The 12,077-nt window shown below is 42.5% G+C and overlaps 2 protein-coding genes across 2 annotated transcripts; both read left to right on the forward strand.

Annotated features, from left to right (window-relative positions):
• Window positions 1–291: 291 nt before the first annotated feature.
• On the forward strand, window positions 292–6,682 carry PCYB_102100 (hypothetical protein; the record flags this gene model as incomplete). Its single annotated transcript, XM_004222759.1, has 2 exons — window positions 292–336; window positions 644–6,682. 2 exons carry the CDS (start codon window positions 292–294, stop codon window positions 6,680–6,682), a joined length of 6,084 nt encoding a protein of 2,027 aa, XP_004222807.1.
• A 2,089-nt stretch (window positions 6,683–8,771) lies between these two features.
• Window positions 8,772–11,657, forward strand: PCYB_102110 (hypothetical protein; the record flags this gene model as incomplete). Its single annotated transcript, XM_004222760.1, has 2 exons — window positions 8,772–8,951; window positions 8,988–11,657. 2 exons carry the CDS (start codon window positions 8,772–8,774, stop codon window positions 11,655–11,657), a joined length of 2,850 nt encoding a protein of 949 aa, XP_004222808.1.
• Between the last annotated feature and the right edge of the window lie 420 nt (window positions 11,658–12,077).

Below are 12,077 nucleotides of genomic sequence, written 5' to 3' on the forward strand. Positions count from 1 at the left end.
TTTATTTTTTTAATCTTCTCTACATAGAAAAGCAAAACACGTTGGTATAACATTTAAGACTGACGAAGAATTATTCCAGAATGGTCTCAACGTATACTCCGCGTTTTCGTTTCTCCCGAAGAGATAGCCAGATGCCCAATTTTATAAAACAGTTGTGTGTGGCTGAAAAATGCAATACATTTATGCATGCCAGGTGGGCACAGGTACACTAGAGGCAACCCTTTTGTCCCTCCTTCCTCCACCCGGGAAAGGGAAATCACTTGGGAGGATTTCTCCATCGCGGAGTGTATAATGTACAAAAGAGCACCCACCAGGGATGAGTACTACATTCAGCATGTATATGTATACAGTATGCCTATTTAACAAATCCTATGCAGTGCTGGGAGCCAATTCGGTGCAACGCAAAGTAGGCCATTTCGGGGGAGCAAACAAAAGGGGTGTGCTCTTTGCTGCCATGTGAGGAGTAACGTATATCATCAGTTAAAAAAATTGGAACTTTTACAAGTCGATATATATTTTTTTTTTTTTTAAACAGGGCAAAGAAAGGCAAACTGCGAGATTCACGCCTTTGTCAGTTGTTTAGATAAGGCCGTACTTCGTTTAAGCGAATTTAAGTTTTTTTTTTTTCACCTTTTGTGGGAAGGGAAACAAGAAATGCTTCACCGGAAAAGTCCCCATCGGAATCTCCCGCATCAGCCGCGTTTCCTGCACCGTCGCCCCCAATGCTACACACGCGAATAGCGCAGGGGAGCCCATAACTGGCACGAATCGGAAGAGGCGAAAGAGGCCCCACGGTGGCAGCAGAAGAAGCAGAAGCAGAAACAGAAGAAGCAGAAGAAGCAGAAGCAGAAGCAAAAGCAGCAGTAGGAGCAGCATAGCAGCCGCTACGACGGCGAAGCAGAAAATGCCAAAACGCACGCATGCAACCATAACGAGCATAATCCTTCTTCTACTCCACGTCCTTCCCCAAAATGCGGGTATAAAAATTAAGAGACTGAGCGATGCATTTAATTTTATCGAACCAGCCATCTGGAAAAGCAACTCCAAATATGAAATAAATCCCAATCTTCACTTTGTGCGGAGAATAGAGAAATGGGATCGCCTTAAGATGAGGAGTTCCCCAAATGGGGAGCACGCGCAAGGTACTAACGCTTCAGCCAGTGATGAAGAAAATGTTCTGCTGGAGAAGCAGCGCAGGAGGAATGATGCCATGGACAATCATGTGTCGAGCTGCCAACACGGGAACACCCCTCCAAAGGGAGGCGCCACCGTAGAAGAGAAAAAAGCCAAACGAGAATACCTAAATGGGGAAATATTAAACGAAGAAGAAATAAATGAAAACATGAGGTTTCAGCAGTGGAGTGACCGAATACAATTTTCGGAGGCAAACTGTTTCTACTACGACGTAGCACACGAGTGCGTTAGTACAAAGAAGTACTATAAGATATATCAGGTGAATTCTAGCTTTTACAGAAGGGAGTTCATGTTGACTGACAGTTCTTCCGTGAGTTTGGTCCCATTTTTGAACAAAAAGGAGAGCGAACAAGCGTGTCAATCGCTGACGAAAAATTTTAGCGGAAAAATGACGTATGATATGTTCGTGGGGGGGAAGGGCGAAGCGGCAGGAGAAGCGGCAGGAGAAGTGACAAGAGACGCGGCAGGAGAAGTGACGAGAGACGCGGCAGGAGAAGTGACGAGAGACGCGGCAACCAGCTGTGAGGAAAAGAGTGGAGGTTGGCCTTCCCAAAATAGCGTAACGCAAAATAGCGCAACCGCTGGCGGAGACCGCTACGAGGAATCACTGCTGAGCGAAGAGCAAGTGGGGCAGCTGTCCGACATCAATTTCGCGCTGCGGGCGAACATGCTTTTCCCGACCGAGTCGCTGCGTAGCTCCATATACATCGGGAAGGAGGCCTTCAACGACTTCCTCGAAAAGGGAACGGAGTCCATCAAGCTAGCGATGAACAAGCATTTGCATCACTACTATAGACACAACCTGAAAAGTAACTTGGACGACAAAATTTTCCTCATGTTCATCCTGAGGTATATCAAAAATTACATTTTAAAAATAGTATACAGGACATTCCAAGTCAAACTAAGCAACGAAATGGAAATCGAGAATGACTCCAATGTACAGCCAAGTGGAAGCAACAAAATGATTAGTAACGAAACGTATATAGAGCTAGCATCCGAATTTGAAGAAATAATAAATATATTAACACACTTTATAGAAAAAATGAAAAAAATGTTCAAAATTGAAGAAAAAGAATTGGAAGATTATTTGTCCAAGAAAAAGGAAATTATAAATTATTCAACTCCATATGTTTTACAAAATAATGAAGAAGCAGAAAGACATATTATGAACATGTGGAATTATTTTAATTTTAAAATTTTCAACAATGAGTTGCCAAATTTTGACTCGATAAATTTCTTTTGGATAACTGACAAAGTGGAGAAACTGAAGAAAATTTCAAATATGAAAATGTACAGAATTGGGAATAAACATTTTTTAAACTTACCCAATATTATGTTCCACTGTGCGTTGAAAACGTCTCCCCTGTTATTAAATTACACCATATTAAAGGTCATGTATGAATACCAGAAATTATTGTGCGTGGATATTTTACCCTTCAAGGAAGTAAAGAATTATAATATGTCCAAAAAAATTGATGAGAAGAAACAGAAAATTATCAAGTTCGTTCACGGGATTGCTGGCTTGCTGGAGAATATCGACTTCCATTTTTATGCTCCCTATTTGGGAGACCTCAATTTGGACAACGAGGAGGCAGCCACGTTTTACTCCTACGTTAAGGATATCAATGGGGATGACAAGAAGATGTTCCGTCCTTTGGAATACAACAAGGAGCTTTCGTTTTCCCCGGGGGAGGGCATCATGGAGGATACCGATGTGAGCGACACCGATGTGAGCGGCACCGATGTGAGCAGCACCGATGTGAGCGGCACCAATGTGAGCGGTACCAATGTGAGCGGCGCCAATGTGAGCGGCACCAGTGTGAGCGGCGCCAGTGTGAGCGGCGCCAACCGGGGAGTGGCCAACATGGAAGACTCCCCCCCGGATGCCCCCCCCCTGGACGATGACGAGCCAGACCAGGACGACCTCACAATGCTGCTCCTCAAATCGAACGCCACCAGCGACATCAACCGAGCCATCCAGATGGCCACCAACGTGTATAGGAAGAAAAACGTCGGCCATCTGTGGGGTAACCCCGCGGACGTCACAAGCCCGGAAGCGAGCGAGGCAGAAGGAAGAACCGCGCTAAGAGTAAAAGCAGACCCTGGTAAAACCAACCCAGGGGCCTCTTACCAATTGAAGGAGAACAACCCAGCACTGCAGCGATTCAGAATACCGCTGAACGAATTTGCGTCCTCCCTTTTCCTATGCGATGTGAACAACTCCACGAAGCTTCTAACACAGGGAATCGAAAAGCTAAAGCAGCTAAACGAGTTCGACTTAACTTATGTACATAACGCCCTGACGTACGCGTGCATGCGTTTTTTACACGAAAGTGGTAACGAAAATGAAGATGTGGAAAGCCTTTTAAAAAAATATGAAAAAAACGAAAAGGTAGAAACGACCAACAACATCATGACGCTGCAAATGATGGTGGTCATAGGAGAACTCTTCCGAAACATCAGGAAGTCGAGAACAAAGGAGAAATACTTTTTTAAAAAAATCCTACAGACAGATGTTATTACAAATATATACAAAGATGCCAGTATCTACGATGAACATATGAACATTAACAAAATGGATTACGTGATGAATAATTTAAAAATTGCTTATCCCATGAAAAGTAACATTATGTTGACGCCAAAAAATAGAGAAGAAATCGCCTACTATTTTTTGAACTATTACACCAAGCACCTTTTCCGTTATGATTTGCCAAACAATGTCATAATAAAATTTACGGACAAAATATCTGGGCTAAGTTTTTACGATTACAATTTTGACTATGTATCGAATGATGTGGTCATTTATGTGCATAACGATGTTAGTAACTCGTTCGTGCTGTCTAGGGTCATCCTGGATGAGTGCCTCAACGTGTATGAAAAGTACACCACATACGTGCACAAGTATGGGGGGAACACGGATAACTCGACGGTTAGGGAGGCCAAGAGCAAGCTGAAGAAGGAAGGGGGTCCGCATGATGAGTCAACTACGCAGAGGAATAGCACTGAAAGGAGAAATGATCAATCGGGAAGGAACCACTCAAGGGATGACGCCAAGTTGGAGGAGGAATTTCTGGAAGATGAAGACCCAGACGAGGAAGAGATGAATCATCTGGATGCGGAAGAGGAGCACATCGACGCAGAAAATATCAACTTGGACAATATCAAAGAGGTGGATAGCTCAGGAGAGTCCCCAGCTGAAGACAACACAGATGACCAACCTGTGGATGACGAACATGTGGATATCTTCAACTACGTGAAAGTAAATCGAATAAAGCAGTTCATTCGGTTTGTGATCGAATACAACCAGTGGCCCTTCTTCCTAGATGAAACGATCAACCTGGACTCGTATCTGAGCAGCGAAGAGCTGGAACTGTTGAAAAACGTAAAGCATTATAACAGCCTAAATAACTTTTTCCTAAAGCTGAAAGAAGCACATATAGACAAAAAAAGAATCATGGAAATCATTCAAAGTGCCATAAAAAGGGAAGACTGCAAAGAGATATGGGAGGAAAAGAAAATCCCCATTAAACACATCGCCTCTGCATTATTCACAAATAATTACATCAATTTATTTAAAGTTTTCCAGAGGGGCATAAAGGTGTTACTAAATATGAACTTAAATGAAATTGACCTAGTTATGAACAAATGCAAATATGCATGCGAAATTGTTTACTATAAAAGATTGGAAGAACTCAAGTCTTCCAACAATAATCTCATTTTTACCATGTACAACGAAAATGTAAGCTCGATTGAATATTACTTTGACAAGCTAAAGGAAAAAATTATTTTAATCAGCTTGATCAAGAAGGAAGATATATTTGGGACTCTCATAAATTTGATATCTGGTATTTTCCCCAATAAGACTAAATCCGTGAGCGAATTTGAAAATGGCCCTCAGGACAAAAAACCAAAGGAGAAAATTGACGAGCTCATTTTCCTGTACGACTCTGAGAGGAAGAAGTGTGGCTTCACAACGGAGCTAAATAGATCCGCTGTCACACAGAACCTGTTTCACTTTTTCAACAAAGAAATATTTGAAGGAAAAATAAAGAATGTCCAAATCGAATTCGTCAAAAATGACGAAACTCTTTCCACACACTTGAATTTAGTCAACTCTTTTGAAAGTCCAAAAATTTTAATTAATGACAATGTGTATTCAGTTACCATTTTGGCGAATGTATTGCTTAAAGAAATGGCTGAGATTTTTTACTTCTACAATGAGAACAAAATCGAGAGGGAAAATAAGCTCTACTTGAAGAAGGACTTTAAGAGTGCATACCTGCCCGTCGTTTTCAAGTATGCCAATTGTTTCCAGGGCGGGGAGAGTAAAGCGGCCTTCGACTTTGGCGAGGAACACCCAGAGGGGAAGCACCCAGAGGGGAAGCTCCCAGAGGGGAAGCTCCTAGGGGAGAAACACCCAGAGGGGAAGCACACAGGGGAGAAGCACCCAGAGGGGAAGCAAAACCTCCAAGTGGGGCCCCTTCCAACCCACTTAACAATCCCTGGAGCAACCGCATCCCCACTGCAGAAAGAACAACTCATCGCGGAGAAGGACAAAATGGATATCGACAACCTGATCGACCGAATCGCAAACTACAACCATGAAGAAATGTTCAAAGAAATTCTAGAGTTTCGAAAAGAGAAATATAATGACAAAGCAGAGGTGCAAAAATGTCTGGAGGAATATCTATACACATACGACAAGTTGAATGTCATGAAATATGGCACACCTGGGGTGAGTGAGAAAAAAGAAAAAAATGAGCAATCGGATGGCACCGCTACGCCAAACACAGACCCTGCAACGCCAAACACAGACCCAGCAACGCCAAGCACAGACCCGGCAATGGAACTGTATTTCGAACCAAACGACCTCAAAAGTATTTACCTTAATTATATGTATAAATACATCGAGTACGTGATTAAAAAAAAAGAGTTCCCCATTGTATTTAACGAAATAAACGAGGAATGGATTAACGCTTTGACGGAGCTCGAAAATCAGAAAATTCTGGTCTACTCCACAAAAAATAACAGTGGGCATCTGTACGACCTACTCATTAATAGCAAAGCATGTTCGTCAAAGAGGGCCCTGGCGATTCTGGAACATAGCTTACAAAAAAGGAACAGCGATGACGAACTGGTGGAGAGGACCCTATCTCGCAGTGAAGACAATGATGCCATAAAAAGTTTCGACGAATTTGTCCTGTGGATAAATAAAAATATGAGAAAAAACTACGAAAAGATAGACCACCAGGAATTGTTAAATGCTGATGCCCCTGAAAATGTGAAGGATGATATCAAGGACGTTATAAAAGAGTACAATGCTCTGTACGATGCCAATGCTACGAGGAACTTAGACCCCAACAGCGTTACTATTGACAATTTAAAAGATTTGGTTAAGAAGCACAACATTTCGAAGGAGGAGATACTGTCCGCCATGAGCCAGCTGGACATGCCCGAAGACTTCGACGTAGACTCGTTGTTCAAGTGAGGCGCGGCTCGTGTGTGAAGCGAGACACTTGGGTGCAGTTCCCTCTTAACGGGGTGTGGTTTCCGCATCCCCCCCGTATCTCCCCCTCGATAATTTATTCGCATAACTACTCACACAGTTAGGATATTTTTTTTTTTTTGTCAATTTTTTTTTCACTGGATTGTTTGCTCCCCCTTTTTTTTGCGTTATGGTTGAGGGCGATAACAGGGAGTTCCACACAAATTCCTACACGGAGTTGTAAGCTGTACTGCCGATGTAAGGCGTCTGAGATGACCAGCCCAGGCAGTGTAGTCACAACTACGTAGGCATTATCTACCAAGGATGGTTTCCCTTTTTTTTTTTTTGTTCACGTTAAGAGGCGAACCATCTCCATCACCCTGGTGGAAGACGCCCCTCTGCGTGTATTTTCTCGACAAATCATTTTTGCCTCCTTTCGCTACTTTTCCCTTTCCCTTTTTTTAATTCCATTTGTTGGGTTGCTTATTGACCCCACTATGACAAAGTGGACACTCGATTAACTACATAACTTCCATTCTGTTCAATCGTTTTGTTAATTTTTTTTTTTTTCCCCCCCACTCTGTAGTTAAGTCCTAGAAGCATGGTTATTTGTATGGCCGTTCTTCGCACATTGGAAAGCTCCTCCCCCCAATGGCGATATTCTTCTTCTTTTCCTTTTGAGGTGGCGCACCGGCGCGAATTACTCCTCCGTATGTAATGGCTTTCCCCATGTGGGTTTACAAAATTGGTCCTATGTGTGGCATCTTTTTCGCTTTAATAAGCGGACGGGAAGAGAACAACTCGGAGAATGTGAACGAAAAAAAAAAAAAAAAAAAAAAAATCGCATTTTATCCCCCCATATTGGTAAATACGAACACAGGGAAATACCATCAAGTGTTGGGCTCCAATAATTGTCACTTAGGTCACAATTAACACAATACCTACACGTTATGCGATAGCTGAGGGTCCGTAGCTTGTCAATCCGACATGGCACAAAACCGCAGATCATTTTTGTATACATTTTTGTTTCCTTCCCCGCTTGGCTCGTTCGAATTGCCGTATACAGTGTGGGATGTGAAGATTTGCCTCCAAAGGTGACCCTTTATGAGGTGTAATGCTCAAAGGCAAGCAGTTTTAACATGTCACCATTTGGAGTCCCGCTCAAATTGTGCCTCTACTCTATACCTGTTCGTGTAGGGGCCAAACTCTTCAGCAGTAGGCATTTATGTGATGCAGCGCATCAGCAGTGCGCGGGGCATGCCGCAATTTTGTGAGCAATGGTTTTTCGCACCATCTGTTCGCTGTAGTTTTGCCTTATTTTCACGCTATTTTTGTGCCATTTTTGTGCCATTTTTGTGCCATTTTTGTGTTATTTTTATGCCATTTTTGTGCCGTTTTTGCGTCTCCTTCACGCCACCTTCGCCTGCAAAAAGCGGATAACTTTTTTCCCCCCAGTGAGCTCCCCATACAGGGGGGGGTTCCCGCAGCGCCAGCGCAACGTGGAAGCTTAACGTGGAGGCTTACCTAGTAATCACCACGCGCAAGCCTAAATAGTAGCCACCGCACGTAAGCCTAAATAGTAGCCGCCGCGCGTAAGCCTAAATAGTAGCCACCGCGCGCAAGCCTAAATAGTAGCCACCGCGCGCAAGCCTAACTCGTAGTCACAACGAGCCAGCACCATTGAGTCGATCGGAAATGCGCTTGACGCGTACGCATGTGATCCCTGATGCATGTTTGTGCGTACCCATAAGGGACATGCCAAGAGCGCACGCAACGCGGCACGTACACGAGCGCGCACAAAGTCGACGTGTGGAGGCCGGCAGATCTGCGCAGGAAAACGCAGGTGATGGGCAAATGGAAAAAGCAGAAAAAGGAGGAGGCCTTCTTCCCGTCCGAGTGACACTACACTCATTAGCACAACAGAGGAGCAAGGCAATCAGTCCCGACGCATGACAAGCTTAAGTATGTGCAATGACGATCGATAAGCATGTGCCCACCACGCGTGACGCATCAAGTACCAGCCATCCCGAGTGACGAGTGAAGCAGCCCCCCTCCCCCCAATAATCCGGAGTAAACCACACAAAAACACAGAATGGGGAGCGAACAACTCAACTTAAAAATTCTGATGAAGAAATTCCTCAGCGAGGAGAAGGAGTACATCAAATTTATGAATAAGGATCAAAGGGATATCATACTTTTCGAAAAGGAAAACTTTTACATACATGCAAATACCCTCTGTGGAATTGAAAGCAGGAAAAAAGAAAGGTACAACGTAGGGGACATCTACCTATTTCTGTGCCTGCCAAAGAGTAACTACACGTTTTCATACATAAATTCTGTTGGCTATAAATATATTAGCATACTTGAGAAAAGCAAAATTATTAAATTTATTGAAGACAATGAAGATAATGACGAAATTAAAGTAAATTTTTTTGTGTATGATTTGAAGAAAATTCTGAATTTGCACGACTATGTAGACGTGGAAGATAAGGATCAGGGCATACAGGTGGACCTCTTTCATTTGGACGTCGTGGGGGATGTGGACAGGGATAGCGAACATGGGAAGGAAGATGGGAAGAAAAAGGACTATGTAAAAGGAAGTAGCGCTAAAGGTGCCACACCGGGGGGGAAACATAAGGAGGAAGAAGGAGAAACATTTAGCTCTGGTCACCGCAAGAGGAAGAGAGAAGGGGCGGAACTGCAAGAACGGGAAGGTGCCCAAACTGGGGTTCACACAAAGCCCGCATATCACGAAAAAAGCAGCAGTGATCTCGACAAAGGTATCGCCAACACTGTTGCGAAGGAAAATTTCGTCTCCTTCGACAGCGTAAGAACCGTATGTGACACAGAAAAAATGGACAACTCACTAATCCTTTATGTGACGAAGGGGAGCCCGGAAAGTAAACATATCCTCAATGAAATCGACTCGTGGGAGAGAATGGGGGATTACAACTTCCTTCAGAGAGATATCCCCTCTCAAGAGTACGACCCGTTAATCTATTTCAATTGTAACGAAGTTAACGCCCTGGAGGAATTTGGAAACGATGCGAGCAACAATTATGACTTCTTCAGAGTGGAGGTTACGGACCCAACGAATAGGAAAGACCATTCGGGAGGGAATTCTCCGATCGGAAGTGCCCCAATTGGGGAAGAAGTTCAAATAGAGGAGGCAACACAAGCGGGTAACCTCCACGATGGGAAGAATAAAATAACGAAAAATCAAAGTGGTGAAAAGGATGGGGAAAATAAAAGTAATCACCATGAGGACACCCCTGACAGTAGCCTGCAAAACATGATGAAGCATTACTTCGGAAAAGACAATTTTTTTAAAAATATTTTTCTCCAAAATGTGAATTTATATTCTGTTTTAAAAAACACATATTTTTCGAACACACAAAATGAAACGCAAATTGATCAGTGCGTAAAATTAATTGTCGATAAATTCCACAGGGATTACATAAAATTCATGGAGAATGAACAACATATTGGTTTGTCCACTTGTAACGATTTTCTGAGAAGGTACTCCAAGCATAACTACACACATATTTATCAGAAGGGAGATTTGTATAAAAATTTTGCCGATTATGACATGCTGGACCTCGATTTGAGCATTAATGAATACAATGTAGAGGGAAGACATTCGCCCAATCAGGTTAATGACCAATTCGATGTTCAGTGTCAAAATGGCCCTTCAGTGGATGTAGAAGATACGAAATTTTTGGTTGGCCAATTTATCCCCCTAGAAATAGTCCAAAATTTCAATGATCACGATAAGATAATTTTCTTTCACGATTTGTTGGCTCAGTATGTGCAAGCCGTAGGTGACAAACAGTGCTACAATGCAAATAGGGCACATGTCAACTTCGTGCATAATTTTGTTAATGACTTTTCCCTTAAGGAGAATCTCTATTGGGGGGTGAATCCCAAGAGAGGTTGCCCACTCCCCCCAGAGGAACTTGTCCTATCCGATCCGGAAGACTTCCTTTTCGATTTGGTACAGAAGGAGGCGGTCACCACGGGTGGAGATGCCGTTCCAGTGGACGGAAAAGACGATCAGAAAAATAAATTCCCATTCACAGAAAACAACTGCGCAGTGGTAAGAAGCAAAATTGACAGGAAAACCATCTCAAAGATGAAATTAACAGACGAGCAGGCTATAGCAAATGAAGAAATGACCAAGTCGGTACTCCTTAAAGAAGTTAACATGCAGGACGCGTATGACCAGATTGGAAAAAACGCCAGTGACTTCAGTCGCATATATAACCTTTTCGAACGAGAGCTTCTAAACAAAAGTAATATAAAAAATGTATACATAAATGGAATAAAGAAAAACATTATCATCGATGATGGTCATATGAAAACGAGAGTGGAAAAAAAATCGTTAAAACTTATCGACGAAATTCACTTAACGTATAAGAAGAGACCCATTATATTGATAGAAAAAGAGAGCAGCAACCACATAATTAACAGGAACAATGTGGAATCGTTTTTTGTACATAACCGTTTGGATAACTCTGGCCCTAATAGGAAAGGGACTCATGTCACAGGTGGTGCGGGTGACGGTGCAGCAGGGCCGTACAATTCCATACCTATCATATACAAAATGTTTAACAAAAAAAAAAGCATAAAATTTTCGTTCATCGAAAATGATCAGATTTCGAAATTAACCGAAACGGACTGGAAGTGTGTCATTGCAGTTATCATAAAATCTAAGGAGTCGCTAAAAAACATTTTAAATGAATACCCGTTCGAAATTCCTACTGCGCTCTTCCAGCCATTCAAATCATTTTTTTTTATGTTCAATGATGTTATAATACCGTCCGATTTGTTGACAGGTGGGAATGTCGATATCATCAGACTCAGTCGGGACAAGAGGAACGAGGATTACCTCGCCGTTAATAAATTTTGGACCAACATTGAGAAGTTCATTTTGCAAAGACGGGACAGGTCTTGCTACACACGGAAAAGGAAGCTCTAGCCCCGCGCGCCGCTCGCCCTGTGAACCTGTATACAAATGTATGCCTATGTGTGCACTTATCGTGTTACTATACCTACACCGTCCGTGCCTCAGCGCACTCGTCACTGCTCGCTCATCGGTCGCCGTTTTTTTTTTTTTTTCCGTCCGTCGAAACTTCGCTTTGTTAATTTTTGCCATTCGCCCTTTATTTTTACCTTATTGCATTTTTTTTTTTTCCTTCCTCAATATAGTGCATATAAACCTTGGTGACCTTTTTTTAAATGCCAAATTGGTGAAGCTACATTTTTTGAATGTATTATTATTATGTGCGCCAGAGTTAGCGTATAATAATATACATGTGAATAATCCCCTGAAACAGAAGAAAAAAAAAAAAAAAAAAAAGTTAAATACACTTGCTGCTAATGTTAACACGTTTTAATT

The sequence above is a fragment of the Plasmodium cynomolgi genome, chromosome 10 (assembly GCF_000321355.1).
Source record: "Plasmodium cynomolgi strain B DNA, chromosome 10, whole genome shotgun sequence".
Classification (NCBI taxonomy): Eukaryota; Apicomplexa; class Aconoidasida; order Haemosporida; family Plasmodiidae; genus Plasmodium; species Plasmodium cynomolgi.